General features: G+C 47.4%; 1 protein-coding gene across 7 annotated transcripts in view; it reads left to right on the forward strand.

The window, feature by feature from the left end:
- The window catches only part of NAV2 (neuron navigator 2), a 746,877-nt gene that overhangs the window by 568,239 nt on the left and 158,293 nt on the right, over nucleotides 1-20,345 (forward strand). For 6 of the 7 annotated variants that reach the window (XR_011075520.1, XM_068556818.1, XM_068556813.1 and 3 more), the window contains exons 7-9: nucleotides 7,821-8,916; nucleotides 13,883-13,995; nucleotides 19,583-19,691. Coding sequence is in view for 6 of the 7 variants with exons in the window: in XM_068556818.1 (XP_068412919.1) it covers nucleotides 7,821-8,916; nucleotides 13,883-13,995; nucleotides 19,583-19,691 (1,318 nt within the window). In the remaining variant the exon portion in view is untranslated. Of the gene's footprint in view, nucleotides 1-6,699; nucleotides 6,749-7,820; nucleotides 8,917-13,882; nucleotides 13,996-19,582; nucleotides 19,692-20,345 lie in introns of those variants that run through there. The other variant, XM_068556819.1, reaches the window with a different exon arrangement.

The raw sequence follows: 20,345 nt of genomic DNA on the forward strand, positions 1-20,345 counted from the left end.
TGGCTGCACAATCTTCTATTCCCACAGTAGTACACAAAGGTTCCAGTTTCTCCACATCCTCACAAACACTTGTTATTTTCTGTTTTGTTTTGTTTTTAATAATATCCGTCCTAATTTGTATGAAGTGGTATCTCATTGTGGTTTTTGATTTGCATTCCCTGGTGAGTAGTGACGTTGAACGTCTTTCTGTGTGCGTATTGGTCATTTGTATATCTTCTTTGGAGAAATGTCTATTCAAGTCCTTTACCCATTTTTCAATCAGGTTGTTGTTGGGTTATATGAGTTCTTTATATGTTCAAGTCCTTATCAGATGTATGATTTGCAAGTATTATCTTCCATAGTTTGTTTTTTCATTCTGTTGATTATGTCCTTTGATGTACAAGTTTTTAACTTTGATGAAGTCCAACTTACCTATTTTTTTTTTTTTTTTTGCTCATGCTTTTTGTGTCATATCCAAGAAATCATTTCCAAACCCAGTGTCATGAAGTTTTTGCCCTGTGTTTTCTTGTAAGAGTTTTGTAGTTTTAACTCTTAACATTTAGGTCTTTGATCCATCTTAGGTTAATTTTTGTATGGTATAAGGTAAGAATCCAACTTCATTTTTTGGCACATGGATATCCAGTTTTCCCAGCACATTTGTTGAAAAGACCGTCTTTACCCCACTGAATATTCTTGAAAATTATTTGACCGTATATGCAAAGGTTTATATCTGGCCTCTCTCGTTCATTGATCTATATGACTGTCTTTGCCAGCATCACAATGATTTGATTACCGTAGCTTTGTAGTAAGCTTTGAATCAGGAAGTATGAGACCTCCAAATCTGTTCTTTTTCAAGATTGTTTTGGCTATTCAGAGTCCCTTGAGATTCCATCTAAATTTTTATATGGATTTTTCTATTTCAACAAAAACATCATTGGGATTTTGATAGGGACTGACTTAACAGAGCAACTTTAAAGAAAATATTTGTTTATATAAGTCATCATTCTTATTCTAACTTGGATGTTTTAGGAGCCTATGGAGTTGTAGACACAAAATGATCCTTAGAGGATATGAATCCAAAGCCCAGCTCCCTCTACACCGTGCCCTTTCCCTTTCTGTACACTTTTCTGGGTACTTCTCCTGACGCCCCCTCTCCATCTTTCTGTACCTCCAAGGATCCTCTCAAAGAAGGAGTTGGAGAGAAACTATGTTTAAGCCCATGCCCTTAATTTTAGACATTGATCACAACAGTGTTGAGAAGGCGCCTCGGGCCAGGCTCCAGGAATCCTGAAGAACCACTAAGTGGATTGAGTGAGGTTCATTTATGTGCCCCTCTGTGGTCCGGTGGCTAACATGGTTGTAAAGAAACTGACCTGAGTAACTCTGGAAACAATCTCCAGCCTGTATGGCTAGAGTCCATGAACCTACAAAAAAAACACAAAAAACAAAAACAAAAAACTGGTTTCAATTGTCCGAACAAATTTGAATGCTCAAGATTGATACCTTGACAAATTATAGGAAATTGTAAACATTTTCCCAGGCCCAATTATCAGGCCTTTTCCTGAAGGTGATGGAGAAGATTTAGGTAAGAACCATCCCCAGGGCAGGTTTAAAATCACAGTAGGGTGACTGGAGCTGAGGTCAGCTGGCCTCACTGCCTGGGTGCCTGCTGCCATCCGGACCAGACCACCAATGTCTCCCTAAGTGGGAAGCTGGGGACAGAAGGGGCCGGGGACCAGTGTTGGCCCTCTTGGAAGTAGAGAGGAAGAAATGCTTATTTATCTGCCTTGGACAGTATTTCCATTTAGAAAGTATTTTGGTTACTGTCAGGGAAGGTTGAGGCTGGTTGCCAGAAAAACCAAACTTTTCCCCTCCCCACAGGAGGATTAATGCTCTCCCTAAACTCTTAAAAGAAACAAAAAAGCCTTTTCTCTTCTTCAAAGGCCTCCTGTTTCTGCAGTATTTCAAATGAGACTTTTCCTTTTTGCGATGGTTTGTCAGTTGGTGGTGGGTGAACCTGGCGAGCTGGCCTTTTAAAGCCGAGATGTTCAGGCTGCAGGGTGTGGTCCACTGGTGGGTCATAAAATCCGTTCAGGGCCCCTGTGATCAGCATTTTAAAAAATGGACTAGGGCAAAATATACCAGTGTCTATTACATACAGTAAGTCTTGATATTTTTAATTTTACATATGGATATTTGGGATGTTTATTGGGCATGATGTAATGTGTTATCCTTACTATGTTTAGTAATCTGAAACTTAAGACCGTTATTCTTAAAATTACCTTTGGCTAAACAAAGGCCTGGTCATGTTCCCAGATCTGGCCAATTCTCAGCAAAACGTCGTGCTAAACAAATACATATAAATAAATAAAGCTATAAAAGTAGCCATTTCAGATGAGTTTTTTTTTTTTTTTTTTTTTTGGCTGTGTTGGGTCTTCGTTTCTGTGCGAGGGCTTTCTCTAGTTGCGGCGAGCGGGGACCACTCTTCATCGCGGTGCACGGGCCTCTCACTATCGCGGCCTCTCTTGTTGGCGGAGCACAGGCTCCAGACGCGCAGGCTCAGTAGTTGTGGCTCACGGGCCCAGTTGCTCCGCGGCATGTGGGATCTTCCCAGACCAGGGCTTGAACCCATGTCCCCTGCATTGGCAGGCAGACCCTCAACCACTGCGCCACCAGGGAAGCCCCTCAGGTTAGTTTTTGAACCTAGTCCTTATTTGGGCCTTCTGATTTAATTTCTCTTGGGTTGATTGCATTTTCCAAAAGAATAAATTGAGTATAAAACAAGTATTATTAAAATGCTTATGTATTTTACATATAAAATAAGTATTTCTGATTTAATGGAACAGTGTTTCCCCAACTTTAGTCTTTCACAAACTTTCTGCGTGATTTTTGTCACATCGGTGAACTGCTTGTGTTTTTATTTGTTTCATATTTTCCTTAAATCAACTCAAATTAAATCTACATCTACTGTCTGTGAAACTGTTGATTTATATATGGGCTGCTTATCTCTTCTGATATGCAATAAAATAAATACGTAACTTTTCAAATATAAAAATATTTATCCACGTGCCATCAAAAATGTTCATCTCACCTCTTTACCCCACATACCATTATTGGGAGAACACTGGTAGTCAGAACATTTCTTTTGTGCTTTCCTCCTTTTGCACTCTCAGATCCCTTTGTTCCAACAAAGGTTCCTATACCTGAGAAAAGAAACTAGAGCTGTTAGTTATTAGAGAGAGAAGTGTTCTTAATTTTAAAGAACTCCCCCTGGCCTCCCTCCCACACATTTACTTTCATAGAATACTAGCATTTTTGAATTCACTAGCGTTCATTCAAGGTTGAGTATACCTTGACCCAGCCAGTTTTCTGCATTTATTGGCAAGCATCTTAAGAGAACCGTGGAGGGGGAATGATTGACATTAAAGAAACACCTGTATGTCGCAGCACAGGGAAACTCACTAGTTAAGCGAGTGAACTTAGTTGCGTTCTTGGGGCCCAGCCTCACAGGGTCTCTTGGAGACTCGCTGAGATTTGAATGGAAACAGAGCTGAAAGGATTCTAGAGAAAAAGCTTATCCTCTTTCTTACAAATGGGGCAACGGAGGCCCAGAGGGGGAAAGTGGTATACCTGGGGTCACACCTTCAGCTGGTGTAAAACTTGAGGCTTGGCCTGCCTCCCCACATCCCTCCTGCATTTATCTCACTATCTCAGAAGCCTGGTAAGGAAAGTCTCATGCTGGGAATCACAGAAGCCTTGTATTAGAAATGGCTGCTTTCCACTTCAACCAAGATCTGAGATCACTGATGTTATACCCTAGGGATGACAGAAACATGTCAAGTTCACCTGGACAAGACCACTCATGACCTGGAGCCCCTTCACTGTTAAGGGGTTTTCTGGCTATGACATAATGTCAAAGTATTGATGATCTGATTCTCAGGTGCCCTGTAGCCCTACTCAGGGAACTTCTGTTCTAGAAACCAAATTCAGAATCATCCGCCAAGACTACTCTTACAGCTGTAATGAGTAGCCTTGAAATGTCCCCGTGATCCTGTAACCAGGGGAGCCCAGGCAAAATGCCAAGTAGAAATTCTGAAGCTCTGAGTCCTGATCCTGAGTTTGGACTGAAAAGTTTTAATAAAACCCTAATGACTAATCACAAATTTTGAGTCTCTCTTGCCTTAAATGTGACTTGCAAAGGTCAAAACTACCAACCAACAATTCAGAAACCATTTACTATTTTCTATGCTCTGGCAGGCTTTGGGACACAAGGGTGAATGGGGGTGGGGGTCACCTCTGCCCTGGAGGAATTTACAAACCAGTGGAATAACAATGAAGCTTTCCCAGACTCCCTGGGGAGAATTAGGAGAGCCCAATGCTTGGGTCTCCTGGGACCATGTACAGCCCTCTAAAGCCTTGACATTGTTTCTGTGCTCTGTGTTGAGGTCCGCTGCCCCTTTGGACAGTGAGTTCCTAGAGGGCAGGGGCCGCATCTTACTCAACTCTGTGTTCCCAGTGCCTGGTGTAAGTAGGTGGCCCTCCGAATGCTTTTATAAAAAGGGAGGCATGGACAGTGTCCTGGGAAAAGAGAGTAGGGAGAAATACCAGGTGATGTGATGCAAACGAGAGGGTTTGCATCGTTCAGCTCGAGGGTCTCAGGTAGCTTGACAAAGGAGGAAGGCACGTGAGCTGGGGTTTGCAAGACAGGGAAGAGTTTCTGGGAGCTGTTTGGGGAACGGCCTGCGGAATGCCTGTGTGTCCGCCGTGGCTACACTGCGTGGGCCCCTTCCCTGCACCTGGCACCTTCCCTAAAGGAGACACACACCTTTGGTTGGTCTGCACATTTCTCTTAGACAAGCCAGGCATCTGTTTAGCTCTGGATCTGTCCTTAGCTAGTTAGTAACAACTGATTTCTAGCTGTGTGTGTTAAGGTTTAAAAACACACAGAAACGCTAGGCAGGGGCATTTCTTGTCCAAACGATTTCAGGCGGGCTTTATAAGAGTTCCAAGGAATGTGTGGGAGCAGAGGAGTGACACTGATCCACGTATGTCTCCTCAGCAGGGAGTATGCCTGAAACTCCTTTAGGAACGAGGGGCGTACCTCTGGTCGTGATTTGTTGCAGCTCCTATAAGCACATTGCCCCCAAAGCCCCTTTTTCTTTTCTTTTTTTTTTTTTAAACAGAAACTGGCAGATTTTTTTTTTTTAATTTATTTATTTATTTTTGGCTGTGTTGGGTCTTCGTTTCCGCGCGAGGGCCTTCCCCAGCTGTGGCAAGCGGGGCCACTCTTCATCGCCGTGCGCGGGCCTCTCACCATCGCGGCCTCTCTTGTTGCGGAGCACAGGCTCCAGACGCCCAGGCTCAGCAGTTGTGGCCCACGGGCCCAGTTGCTCCGCGGCATGTGGGATCCTCCCACACCAGGGCTCGAACCTGTGTCCCCTGCATTGGCAGGCAGACTCTCAACCACTGCGCCACCAGGGAAGCCCGCCCCTTTTTCTTTAGGGCTTCTTTGCTACCAAATGATAAGATGTATTTATTAATTACATTAGTTATCATCCGTTCCTCGCTGCCAGAGTGTAACCTCCGTGAAGGCAGGGGTCTTGGCACTGTCACCAAGTGCCTAGAGAATGTGTGGCATATACTAGGCACTCACTGAATATTGATATGAATGAATATATTGAATGAACGAATACTTCTGCCCCAGATCCGAGCCCAAGTAAAGGGAAGGACAGTTGTCCTTGAGAGAGTGGAACTCGGGACTGGAGGGTCACCAGTGTTTCCTCCAGGGCGCTGGCCTCTGTGGCATAGGCTGCCTCCTTTCCAGTGGCTGGGCTGGTTTGTCCCCCCACCACGGGTATCGTGAATATACCCAAGCAATAGAAAAGGCGATGCCCCAGAAGTACTCTAGTCATTTAAGTGGCTGTTGTTTAGATGTGTTCTTTCTCACAGGAGGTAGCTGTGATGCAGTCCCAGAGAACACTGTGTCAGGAGACCTGGGTCCAAAGCCCAGATTTGTCCATTTCCAGCGATGTGATTGAGGAGCAGTCATTTGCCCTCTCTGAGCCTTAGTCTTGCCAAACGGGGGCAGTAACCCCCTTCACAACGTGCCTAGCGCCGCACCTTGTGACACCCAGGAAGCCCTCCATGAGCAGCGTCGCACCCGAGGAGGCCCTCTGAAAGCCCAGTAGTGTGGGTGGGTTCTGTGAGCCTGTTTCCCAGGCAGTCCCCGGCTCTCCCCAGGAAAAGATCCAGCAACGCCCCTTGAGTTTTGTTAGGGAGGATCATGCAGCAGCCCCTGCTCCAAACCCAAATCCCCAGTAAGTCAGGAAGATGTATGTGTTTTAAAACATTGGGAGGTCTGCGTTGGATCACCCTGGAGCCGTGGCTTCCCGGAGCAGCTGAGAGTGAAGGGAAGCAGTTCCTCTGCCGGGAGCTCTCCCGGCTCGTGTCCCACAAGGGGCTGCCTTCACTCGGCTTTGGCGGCCGTTGACTTTTAAATCATAAAAAGCCGCTCTATATACAGTTTACTCTGTTGCTAGAAGGCGGCAGAACATAGGTATTTAAAAAGGGAAAAAAAAAAAAAAAAGAACAGAAGAAGCAGCCGTTAATCCCGCCAGGCTTCTGGGCACTGGAGCAGTTGCGGATGACAAAAGTTAATTAGAAACATGAGCAGTTTAACCGAAAACACTTGTGACAATTGGAAGGACAGCCTTTCGGGTTGGAGAAGTTTTCCTGGGGAATCGTTGCGGAAGAAAGTGGCTGCCGCTGGGTAAGTCGTGTCATCGTGACTCTGCAGGCACAGACGTGCTCTTTGGGGCCGAGGCACTGCATCCTGTCTGCACCGGGCGGGCGCGGCCGTGGGTGGGTGTGGGCGCTGGGCTCAGCCATGTCCCTGCCACCTTCCCTCTGACAGCTGCCCTGACGTCGGGGACGGAGCTGCGTGGCTCCGAGTGCTGCCTGAGGAAGGGCGCTGCAGGGTTCGTGTCTGCAGTCTGGGCCACCTCGGTGCCTAGCGGAGCACCAGTTTGGAACCCGCCCTTCTCAGAATAATTCCAGTTCTAGTTTGGAAATATTTCGAAGCTTTTCTGAGAAAAGAGTCTGGCCGGGGAACTACTCCCTGACCGCCAAGGGGGAAACCTTGACTTTCAGATAACCTGCACGTTTTCCTGCTTACGGTGAAGGCTTGTGCCCAGTTCATACTCTTAAGCTCAAAAGGCTTTTTTATTTTAACTCTAACTTGCGTTGTGTTCGTAACTCTTTAAAAGTGCCAACGTAGGAAAAACGTATTTGCTTTGATGGGATTTAGCAACTTTTGTGGGTAATTCTTCTTCTGTAAAGATTATACTTGGTCTCTCTTTTTCTGGATTTTTTTTTTTTTTTTTTGGTCTGTTCTGTTTTAATGTCTCTGCTACATTGTTTTCTTAAAGTTGGATAATTCTCAATTGTTTGGCTTAACTAGGAAACGGGGTTGTGGGTTGAGTCATTCAAAACAGGAGATGTTTCCTACATCATTCCTACACCATCATAGTGGTGATGCGGATTTTTGTTTTCCCGTAAACATATGTGCTTAATATTGCCTTGTGCGTGTTGATGTTAAGATCAGCATGCATTCACACAGCATACACCAAAAGGTGACAAGGGGGGGATGTGAATAGCGTGTGAATAGGAGAAAGTCAAGGTAGAGTTTAAATTGAGCCATAGGTAACGCATGAAGCAGGTAATGGAGCTGCGCGGCATCTGGGTTGGAGCGACTGGCCGTGTAGCCGTGGCCGATGCCCCCTCGTGATCAGTGCAGACCCATGGGTGTGATTCAGGTCTCCTTCTCTTCCCTGTCTCTGCAGAGCCTTTGGCGAGTCCGGCCCCCTCCCACCCCGGAATGAGCGAAGATGCACCTGCTGCTCTGGAGGGCGGCGGCTGCGCCCCTGGTAATTGCGGCGCCTCCTCGGCCATCCCCCAGCCCGGCACGGCCTCCAAGCCCTGGCGCAGCAAGTCGGTCAGTGTGAAGCACAGCGCCACGGCTGCCACGCTCTCGGTCAAGCCTCCTGCACCCGAGGCCCCCAGGCCCACCCCCGAAGCCCTGAAGCCAGCCCCCAACAATCAGAGGTCCATGCTGGAAAAACTGAAACTTTTCAACAGCAAGGGGGCTTCCAAGGTGGGTGAGGGCCCGGGGTCACGGGACACAAGCTGCGAGCGGCTGGAGATCCTGCCCAGCTTCGAAGAGAGCGAAGAGATGGAGGCCGGCAGTCGCCCGCTGTCCGCGGCGGGCCCCACCTCCAACAGCCCCAAGATCGCGCTCAAGGGCATTGCCCAGAGAACTTTCAGCCGGGCGCTGACCAACAAGAAGAGTTCCCCGAAAGGCAGCGAGAAGGAAAAGGAGAAACAGCAGCGGGAGAAGGAGAAGGAGAAAAGCAAGGACCTCGCCAAGAGAGCCTCGGTGACAGAGAGGCCGGACCTCAAGGAGGGGCCGAGAGAAGACCTCAGCGGGGTGGCGGTGACCGAGGTGCCAAAAAAGTCCTCCAAGATCGCCAGCTTCATCCCCAAAGGGGGGAAGCTCAACAGTGCCAAGAAGGAGGCCCCGGCCCCTTCCCACAGCGGGATACCAAAACCAGGAATGAAGAGCATGCCCGGGAAATCCCCAAGTGCCCCCGCGCCTTCCAAGGATGGGGAGCGGAGCCGGGGTGGGAAGCCGAGCTCGGGGCTCCCCCAGCAGAAGCCCCAGCTGGACGGCAGACACTCCAGTTCCTCCTCCAGCCTGGCGTCCTCGGAAGGCAAAGCCCCAGGAGGGACCACCCTGAATCACAGCATCAGCAGCCAGACTGTCAGTGGGTCCGTCGGGACCGCCCAGACCACGGGAAGCAATACTGTCAGCGTCCAGCTACCTCAGCCCCAGCAATACAGCCACCCCAACACTGCCACGGTGGCGCCTTTCCTGTACAGGTAGGAGCGGCTGCCCCCCTGCCCTGCCGGGGCCCGTGGCCAAAGGAGCCTTGCTGGTGGATTCTGGGTCTCTGAGGGTAGGGGTCGGGACTGCTACCCGGGAACATTGAGGCAGACAGCTCAGGTGCCGCGTGATCAGTGTGCTTGAGGGACGGTTAATTCAGCAGGGCTGGGGGGAGGTCAGGAAGCTAAAGAGTGGAAGTAAAATGTGAGCTGATCCTGGGATGAGGAGGAGCGGCCCAGGCACATGGGGACCCAGGGGCTTTGCAGAGGCGGCGGCAGCATGAGCAGAAGCTAGGAGGGTGGTTTGCTGTCACTCGACAGGCTCCAGCATCAGTCCTAAAGCATCCTGAATGTACTTTAAACAATGAAAACCACAAAACCACCTTGCTGAGTAACGGAGACTTCTCACAGAGGTGCTTATCTTAAAATTCCAGATCCTCATGGTTTCTTACCCCATCACACGTATTAAATATTTTTTCTTTTCTTTTTTCTTTAAATTAAAAAAAAAATTTTTTTTTTGGCTGTGTGGTGTGGCTTACAGGTTCCCAACCAGGGATTGAACCTGGGCCATGGCAGTGAAAGCCCAGAACCCTAACCACTAGGCCACCAGGGAATTCCTTAAATATATTTTCGGTCCCTGCTCTGTGCTGGGATTTCTCGAATGGAGAACAGGATGAGGAAGAAGGGTAGCTGTAAGGAGGGACTGGTTCTAGAAGAACCAAAGGACCCGGGTGGTATTTGGGGAGACAAGCCTGGGTGTTTGCGTCTGTCCGTTATCGGTCCCTCGGTCTGTCTGTCTCTGATGGCACATCCGTAGCACCACGGGAGACCACGTGGAGCCAGGTGCTGTGTCTGGGTGGTTCTGGCCTACGAGAGCCTCTGGCTGCACCACACACCTGTACAGGATGTAGGACACTGGCTCCGGGTGATGCTGGATGCGTGGGATGAGTCCTCTCCGAGCAGATGCGAGCCTCTCAGCCCTGCTCTTGGGGGTTCCCAGAACCTTGTTCACAGCGCTCGACTCGATCCCGTGCTCGAGATGTGCAGGGCAGTGGGCCACACTGCACAGCTCAGCGATAACTAATACCTCTCCACAGCACAAGGGGACCGATGGTTGAAGGTCACAGTCTGAGCACTTACTTCACAGTTTCTACCCTAAGTATATACACAATCACACCTGTACACACACACTCATACACCTATAGTGTGGATGCACATCAGGGACAGTCACACGTAAGGACACAAGTACACATTCATACATAAAATGCAAATACACATATTCACACGTGTTATTTACATACCTGTTCATATGCACAGACTCAGGCCCATGCTTTCAGCTTCCTCTGTTTACATGGTTCCCCAAAGAATTAGATATTTCCTCTATTTCTGCCTGAGGTGAGTTCTAGTAGGTTCTGTCACCATTCCTGCCAAGAGCTGATAGAAAGTCTGGTTCAAGCGATTGATTTCAGAGTCAAGCCTGCAGCATCCAGCCTGTGAGGGAATGTCAGGCTTCTGAGAAGAAGCTCTTTCCTTTTCGTTGCTTACCCACCCCTTCAGTGAGGGTCACGCCAGACGTTTTTAATGGGAGGCGGTCATCTTTGTATTCAATCAAGTCATCAGCTCAGCTAACAGTCCTGAGAAGGGTGCCAAGGCTTAGATAATGACTCAGCACTTGTCTCCATGCTCAGCTTTTTATAAACCGTAGAGGCAACTGAATTGCTTGCCGTGAAATTTATATCATGGCAGTCACACGGATAGTCTTGCGGTGATGCATATTCAAGCGACTGTTCCCAGATTCTTGATCTGCATTTTCAGAATTAAAATACGTGACAGTCTGATCACCATCAATCTCTCACCCCCGCTCCTTTTTTTTCTGGCTGTAATTATTTGAACGATTCTAAAACGTTTAACCTTTTTTAAAAATATTTCAAGATTTTTCAATGAGAGGAAAAACTCTTAATGATCAAGAGCAAATGTCTGACAAATACGAGGAAGGAGAAAACGTCACGTGTGTCTGTCCAGCTGCGTTTTAGTGTTTACGCTCACCCTGTGTGATGTCCTTCTGGCTCCTCTGAGGTGCCTTTCCTCTAGGTGAGCCAGGTAGGAGGAGGGAAAGAAGAGCACTGGGATAGGAGTCAGATGCCTGGACTCTGCCTTTTATTCGCTTGTGAGTCCCTGGGTGGCCTTGGGACCTGGCTGCAGGCATAGCTGTTGAGTATGCACCGCGTGAGTGCAGAGACCCAGCTCATTTAATCATTCTCACAACTCCATGAGCTGGCTACCCTTTCTATCCCTGTCCTGAAGGTGAGCAAACTGAGGCCTAGAGTGTTTAAGTAACTTGCTGTAGGTCAAAGAGCTGAGAGCCAGAAAGCTAGTGTCTAAAGCCAAGTCTGTCCCTTTAAGAGGGGCCAAGTGCTTAACCACGAAACTGTCTGACTCTAAATCACCGCCTCGCTTTGAGCCTCATCTGTAAAGTGAGGAGATGGGGCTAGATTAGAGGATTTTAGGAAATGGTTTAGGCTCCCTTTGTGCTCTGAGATGCTCTCTCTCAAGTTTATAGCTCACTGTATATGCCTTACAGCGCTTCCCCCCGAACCTCTCCACGTTAGTGATGGTACCAAGGGAAGAAAAGGAAGATAAATCACTTTTGAAAAATAACTCTGAGTAAATCATAGTTACCGATTCAGAAGGCACACTGGACACCTCTATTGCTTTACACTTTACTGCTTTTATGTTGTCTCACCTGTGATTTTTGTGGCAGCCAGGGGAGGTCGCTGTCGTAATCCCCGCTTGAGGGCCAGACACTCAACGAGGTGCAGTGACTTACTGAGATGTGCGTGGCTATCAAGTTACGGACTCCACACTGCAGCCAGCTCAGTGTTCAGACTCCGAGTCTAATGTTCCTTCTAGCACCCAGCATCGTTCTAGACTTAAAAACTTCTCATTTATCCGTTCAGCACACCCTGCCTGAGCGCCTGCTTGGCATGTGAGTTGGAACAGATCGTGTTCTCATGTGCACACATCAAAAGAGCCAGTCTTAGCCTTCAGAGAGCTCTTAATCTAGTGTAGGAAAGGTTTATCCATTAGATCATATTATAATAAGTAGGCATCGGGAGAATAGAGACGCACAAGAGGTGGAGCCATCTGCTGACCAAGGACTGGGGAAGGCTTCCAGGCCAAGATGACATGGGGACTGTGCCTGAAAGGTAGATTAGGAGCAAACTAAGGAAGAAAGAGGAAAAGAGCCTTTAGGCAGAGGACACAATGACTACAAAGAAGAAACTGTTAAGGACAGGGTATGATCTGGGAACGGAGAGGAGCCACATGTGGGTGGAGCACAGGGCAGGGCTGTGTGTAAAGGGCAGGAGTGGCAAGAGACAGGGCTGGAAAGGAAGGAAGGAAGAATCCCACGATGTAGGGGACCTTCTATCACAATTAGGACTTTAGACCTTATTCTGTGGGCAACGGGAAACCATCGGAGCCCTTTCATCAGAAGGTGACAGGATCACATCGGCATCACCGAGATCAGTGCAGGACAGAATGGGGAGTGGACCACACCTAGGAACAGTCTAGAACAGAAGTCATGGTTCACGTGCCTGCTTGGCTCCACAAAGGTAATACAAAGGAGTGGTTCAGGGTGAGTGGGACTCTGGTAGAGGGAACCCCACGCCTCTCTAGAGGGGGCCGCCACCACATGTCACCAGCAGGTGGCGCCCCGCAAGAACGTGAGCTCAGTCCTTCCAGACTTGTTTTTACTGGGAGAAGGCGGAAATCCAGAATTTTTGTGAAATCTCCCAATTTTTAAATGTGGAAATGAATTCAGAAGCTTTAAAACAAATACTGTGGAGACCAATAAGAATCAGTCTGTGGGCTGGTTTCTATACATGGCTGTCGCTGGCAACCTCTAGTCTGGAGGCAGCGTACCTGTTCACAAAGTGCTTCTAGGGTCTGGGCAGAGATGGCGAGAGCTTGGATTCTGGTCCAGGGAAGGAGAGGAACACTGAGAGCATGAAAATCCTTTAAAGGTCGAGATGGCAGGCATGGGGAACCGATGGTATCGGTAGGAGGGCAAAGGGGGGAGCATGGATGGATGATGTGGGGTTATCAGTACACATCCGCCACAGTCTGTTTTAGACAGTTCACATTGCTGGCAAACACTTTCTTCACAGGGAGTGAAATCTGGTTGAATCAGCTCAGGATGCTAACGAATTAGTAACGTTACACCCATGGTTATGTGTCTGAGTATAATTATATGTTTGCATGGCACGCCAAAATAAGCAGAGGTAATTGTGGCAAGAGCACATGACATGAAGCAGTTGCCTCGATTTGCTTGACAAAAAAGGGCATGGAGAAGGTTTGGGGAAGTACAGATTTCAGTCAGGTGTTGAAATAATGATCAATGAGACCTTTCATCTCAGAAGCTCTGAGCTCTGAATCAGACCTAGAGGACAAACACACCTGCCTGGCACCCACTCCTGACTGGTTGTACGGTCATCTTGCCAGAGACGGCTGTGTCAGGAGGGTCGGGGCGGGGGGGCCCTGGGGGCTGTAAGTGGAGTCATGGAGTCATCTTCACGCTTGGCTTGCTGGCATCGCTGGTTACTTAGAAGTGGCTCTTTTTGGCACATGTTAAACGATCCAAACCATCCAGTACTCGCCAGCATTTTTCTGGCTAGACCTAGCTCCCCGAAGGGGATGCAGAGACGCGTCCTCCAGTGAAGGATTGCAGACCCTCCATTTGGGTGATGAATATTTCATCTTTTACAGCTCGGTGGCTCTGTCTGTTTCTAGGACCTTGCTCCACGTGCACCAGTGAATTATTTAGCATACATCTGCTGGTCTGCTCTGTTCTAAAGCTTCTTGCCGAAGGAGGGGATAGTCGGGGCTGTGGTCGGGACACGGTGGTCCGGATGTGCTAGTTACCCCTTGTGACAAGTGTGTCTGCTCTGGTTTGTGTGTGAAGGTCCCAGACAGACACCGAAGGGAATGTTACTGCCGAGTCCAGCTCAGGGGGTGTGACCGTGGAGCCCAGCCACTACACCAAGAGTGGACAGCCTGCCCTGGAGGAACTCACTGGTGAGTTTGGCGCCTGGAAATTCCGTGTCTCTTGGTGGTGAGGCCTCCCGTGCAACCGTCTGCTGGAAGGTCCCGAACCCAGCTTGATGTGAAGTTGCTTCACTCTGTTGCCTTGATTGATGAGCCAAACAAACTGAATGTCTGTCTTGCTGCCTTCCTTCTCTTTCTTCTCCTTCTCTCATGATCTACTCCCTCCTCCTCAGAATTGTAAATAAGTCTTTTACCTGTTGGCCATTCTGTTTTAAGGTATGCTCCTCTTCACTCATGTAGGGGCTCTGGGCTGCTCGGATACTTCACTTTGAATCTCCTTGTTCACCCTTCAGATAGAGTTGCCTTCCAAAAAGACTTGGAACTCTAAAATGTATCGACTTTTTCAAATTTCCTTTAAGAAGCACTGAGTGAAAATTGTTCTGAGCACCCTGGGAACAGTTGGAAAGAAGATTTCAGCATGCTTCTTTTACCAAAACCAAAAACAAAAACAAAATCTAAATTTTATTTAAATATAACCCAGACAAGGATGATTAAAGGGATATTATATCACATAAAAACATAAAATCTGCAATTGTCATATAGTTAATTCCACAAATATTTATTAGTGTTATACTGTCACATTCTTAATTTAAAGAAAAAAAGGTAGCATCAGAATTAGAATTCCTACTGCAGTGTATTCCGAGCTACCACCTTCTCTGTCCCTTGTCCCCCGTTCCCAGCGCTGTGCCCTGGGTTCCAGCAACTTCTAACCAGGGAAGGGAGTGGTAAACCACATACTTAGCAGTGGCTGAGTTATTCTTCGCATATCTTACCACTTCCAGAGTTGGGTTAAAAATTGAATCCATGTTTAAAATCCATTTATTAGACTAAATATCCATGACCCCACCATATTAATAGCCACATTACAGCTGTGGAGTTGGTCTGCAGCCCACATGATCGACTCTCATACCCGTTTGACCATTAGCTCTGAGTGTTAATTTCAGAGGATCTGAGTGACTTCACTCTTTCCTTCTGGTTCTGCTGCCTGGGCACAGTGATGGGGCAGAGAGGTTTCAGGCCACTTGTAAGTGATCCATCTTACAGTGGTTTAGGGCCCCATTTAGTGGTTTGGGATTGATTTTATGTTTCCTTCTCTCCCAGGTTTTAGCTCCCCTGCATATGAGGACATGGATAGTGCAGGAAAAGGGCCAGCTCTCAGGAGAAGGGTGTGGACTTTAATTACTACTCAGGTCTCCACACACATTCCAGATTGTGTTCGTATGTGCACGCATCAAAAGAGCCAGGCTGGTGATTCAGAGGCCGGCACGGATCAGATGTGTGACTCGTGGAGGAGTGTGGAGTCGTGGCAGACATTGGGGCTCAGTGAAATTCACATCTGAAAAGCAAAAGCGGCAGCCGGAAGACATTCCACATAACAGTTAAATTTCACAGGGACAGATGGCAGCCTGTGATCTTTTCACTCCTTTATCTTTTTCTCCCCATGTCTCCTGCGCATCAGGACGGTAAACCAGGTGAGAGCTCAGAAAGCCTGAGACGCTGTCGGTTTGGGGACCAGAACCGTGCAGCCGGTCGTGCCTGATCAAGCACCCTTTGGTGTAAAGTCAAACGATGTTAGTTGCTAAGGACAATATCTGAATCAGGGTGACTTGTCTTTACATTCAAGTAGTGGAACTCACATGGGCACCTGTAACACATGCGGCCGTACAGTTAAGAATTTTATGGAGACGCTACATAGTAGCTTGTATGTATGAGGTTGAATTCAGCTTATGTACAGCCAATCCCTTGAAGTGACAACAAACGGGTGTATTTAGGAGTGGACATTTATGAGACTGTTTGATCAATTGCTTAGTTCCTCCCCCTTACTTATGCAAGTAGGTGGATCTTCCCATGGTGCTCTGTCATTTACGTAGCGTTACACGTGAGTCCTGCATCTCAGATTGTAACGTTAGAAGGAACAACGTCCGCTTATCATCCAGTCCATGAATCCCTTCGATCATTCATTGATGAATTGTCTTTCAGTCTCTGCTGGAATACTTCTTGTGATGGAAAGTCTATTCCTTCACGAGGCAGCCCTTCCATATTTTACTGGCGATGAGTAGTAATAGAGTCTCTTATCCTTACCTTTCTAAATCACTGGGTATAATCCAACCTCACGGATAATTTCCATTCTTTTCCATGTAGCAGCGTGTCCCTTAGCCTCCCTCTTCCAAGTAAAAATCCCCGGGTCCGTCCATGTTCCTCATGTAACACCTTGACATCCTCACCTCTGCTCTATTTGGTCAGAATATGGGGTTCTCTCCATCATGGCCAGTGGCTTGAGGGAGCACTGCCCTTGGTAGATGCAGGAGAGCCACAGGTAGACATGGAATCGTTCATTCAGTTTTTAATTTCTCTGTATACGGGCTTTAAGGCCCCAGCCATTTCCACCAGGGCACGGCTGTGTGTTTATTTTGTTCAGGCTATGGCCTGGTAGGGAGATCTTACATTAAGGCCATCTTCCAAGCAGGTAGAATTGGCAGTTCAGAACGTGATCACCTGAGCAAGGCAGGTAGATTACTGCTTTGTGTTTCTGCGTTGCTCTTGGGATCTGGGTATGTCGAGCTCCGAGAGGAGCAGATATTTCCTGGTGGGACCCCTCAGAGGGAAACAGGACACTCAGATTCAGCGGGCCCTCGTTTCGTGCCAGGCGTTATCATGTGTCATCTCATCTGATCCTCCTAACCTTGAGGGGAGGGGTTTTGTCCCCATTTGACAAATGACATTCGGAGAGAGTAAGTGACTTGCCTGAGGTCAAGTGGCTGGTAAGTGGCAATGCCATGATTCAAACCTTTATCTGTTGGAATGCAAAAGCTATCCTTTTTCTTCAGCCCTACGTTGACCGAACATCTTGTGGACGATAAATGTTTCTCGAGCATCTGTAGGTTTGTGTGGGGTTATCAGAAACAGAGGTGAGATACCACTCCATATCAAAGACCTTTGAATTTCTAAAGGAGAGTTAACAGGCAAATGTGTCATTCATAGAGACATCGATAAATACAGGCATACCGTGGAGCTATTGCAGGTTTGGTTCCAGACCACTGCAGTAAAGCAAATATTGCAGTAATGCAAGACACACAGAGTTTCTGGCTTCCCAGTGCGTATAAAAGCTCTGTTTACGCTACACTGTAGCCTGTTAAGTGTGCAGTAGCATTATGTCTAAAGAAAACAATGTACAGGACTTCCCTGGTGGTGCAGTGGTTAAGAATCCGCCTGCCGATGCAGGGGACGCAGGTTCGAGCCCTGGTCCAGGAAGATCCCACGTGCCACGGAGCACCTAAGCCCGTGCGCCACAACTACTGAGCCTGCGCTCTAGAGCCCGTGAGCCACAACAGCTACTGAAGCCCACGCGCCTAGAGCCTGTGCTCCACAACAACAGAAGCCACTGCACTGAGAAGCCCGCGCACCGCAACAAAGAGTAGCCCCTGCTCGCCGCCAGCTAGAGAGAGCCCGCGTGCAGCAACGAAGACCCAACGCGGCCACAAATAAATTAATTAAAAAGAGAAAAGAAAACAATGTGCATACCTTAATTGAAAAATACTTTATTGCTAAAAAAAATGCTAGCTATCATCCGAGTCTTCAGTGAGTCATAATTTTTTTTGCTGGTGGAGGGTTTTGAAATACTGGGAGAATTACCAAAATGTGACACAGAGACAACAAAGTGAGCAAATGCTGTTGGACAAATGGCGCTGATAGGCTTGCTTGACGCAGGGTTGCCACAAACCTTCAATTTGTAAAAAGCATAATGCTCGCGAAGCACAAAAAGTGAAGCACGATAAAACAAGGTATGCCTGTAAATATAGTTATTATACTGTTGTGTGTGATTAAGTTAATTAATGCAGGTAATTTGAAAACTGGTCCCTAGACTTAGCGTCATAATAAATGTTCCCTGCAGGGCCTGGAGCTATCCAAAGGATCAGTACCTTTTTGGCAGCCTTTACACAGATAAAATGTGGTCAGACTGGCAGTAAAAGATATTTAATTGATGGCCCAGGAGATAGATGCAATTACATTCCTCCACAGCCATTAGGGGAAGGTAAAATAGATATTCATCATTGCTTTTGTTTAAAAACACATACATATATACATATGTATTTTAAAGAATTGGATGGGAAATGCAGGTTTGACCACTTTTTAGACAAGAGAAAAATGCCTTCCAAATCTCTCTTGGTTAGAAGTGGGAAGAAAATTGAAAACACTGGCATTTTCAAGGATAGAGAGTTTGCTATAGCAGATTATCTCCATATAATCAATCATTTAGTCCATTCCCCACCCTCCAGGCACCACCATGCTGAGAATAATCTAAGATCATCTGTCTCAGAAGGAAAGTTAATTCTGTGACATTTCTTACAGAAATGTCTATAAGAAATGCCTGTTGCACTATTAATGACAATTGCTGGAAGTCCTACTTGGTGTCTGCTCTGTATCCCACTTGCTGCTGCCCATGTGTACTATGTTCTATATAGAGATTTCTTTAGAAATATTGCTGAGCACTTGAAATAGTCATCAGCTTTTAAAGATCCTTGATTGTGGTCTTCTCAGCCCTCCTGAAATTACTCTGAGGGAATGATGTGTGATTCCTTTAATCACTATTTTAGTTATTTGGCTTTTCCTCTCCCCCCATAAGCAGCCCAAACTAAACAGAATAGCCAGACAACCCGAAGCGAGGCTTCTCTGAGAGGGGACGTGGCTTCCTAGCTTGTGTGTAGACTGTTTCTCCTGGGATGTTTGTGCCAACTTGACCTCTCCGGGCCAGGTATTTAGTGGGATGGGAAATGTTGCCCAGGGAATGGAAGTCCCTTATCCCCCAGAGAGAAGCCTGAATCTTCTCGAATGCTCCCCGCTCTGCAGCACCAGCTGGCGTGAGCTGAGTGCTTTTGGTGGGTGCTGCGCTCAGGGATCTCCTTTTAGTCCCTACAACAGTCCTTTGAGGTCAGCGCTGTCACCACTGTCTTCGTCTAGGACCGCGGAATCTGAAGGATGGAGAGAGAGGGTCAGCACCTACCCCGTGACCGCTCAGCCAGGGAGTTAAAGGAGCCAGCATTCGAGACGACCTAACAAATTGAACAAAGAAAAAGACAAACCTCTCTCTGGAGGAATATTCATGATTAATAAGTGCAGATCTTTCAACCACTACAAATTAACCATCTGTAATGTCAGGCCAATAGACAGCAGCACCTATCACCCATGGGTGAGAAAACCAAAGGTCCTTCCTGGGCAGGGGTCAGACCTAATGTGTTCGTGGCTTTATTGGAGACAGTGTGAAAATGTGTGTGTCTCAGGCTCGGCACTTTGCGTTTCCCACGAGCTAGACTTCACCTGTTGCTGGAGGGACCTTCAGGGAGAAGAAAGACCTCTCTCTCTCTTTAGATTTAACACCTTCCTTTGGGCAGCTGCGCATTTATTCATTCATGCATTCGTTCTCAAATCCTTCTCGAGCACCCGTGGTGAACCAGGCCCTGAGCAGGGAACGTGGTTTTGGTCACAGGCGCAATTGCTGTTCCCAGGAATCTCCCCATCTATCTGAGAACTAAAATAGCTTTAACCTTTGTCTCTCCAGGGGAAGATCCCGAGGCTCGGCGACTGCGGACAGTGAAGAACATCGCTGATCTGCGGCAGAATTTGGAGGAGACCATGTCCAGTTTACGGGGAACTCAGGTTACACACAGGTATCTGGAGCGTGAATCACTTTCCTGAACCAGCTAGTAACTTGGTTTTCACATGGCTGCTCCTGCCACGGTGTGTACCCGCCACTAGCCAAGTGATTCGGTTAATAACGGAATAAATAACCTTGATCGCCAAATGTGCTGGAATTCACCGAGAATGCCATACGGCATGCAGAAGTGTCAGGAGCAAAAATCCGTGGAGACAAATTCCTCCCCAAAGCAGAAGGTTGCTAAATCCATCCCATAGAGGATGTTGCAGACCAGCTGTATTTAAATTTCCCTTTGCTTGCATTTTCCAAAACGATGTGATATTATGCTGTTGAAACGAGCAGGTGAACTGTATTTGACCTGTGTGATAAAGTGAATAACTCGAATTCCTACCCGGCCTCTGATCCCCAAGCACTCTGTAACGTTGTTAGTCATGCACGTGTATAAAACACGGACAGAAATATTTATAAAAACGTAGGATCATGTTTAAACCATGATTTCGTTAGATGAACTCTAGAATTACACTGGAAACATTTATCAGTTTCTTTTCATTGTTGAGCAAGAAGGTGAAGAGGGTGCAGCCCTGGGGCATCCTTCGTGATTTGGGCAGAACCAACTTTTATGGTTTGTGTTTGGCCTTGATGATCAAGGTAAAGTCCCGGTTACCCC

The sequence above is a fragment of the Eschrichtius robustus genome, chromosome 11, assembly GCF_028021215.1.
Source record: "Eschrichtius robustus isolate mEscRob2 chromosome 11, mEscRob2.pri, whole genome shotgun sequence".
Taxonomy (NCBI): domain Eukaryota; kingdom Metazoa; phylum Chordata; class Mammalia; order Artiodactyla; family Eschrichtiidae; genus Eschrichtius; species Eschrichtius robustus.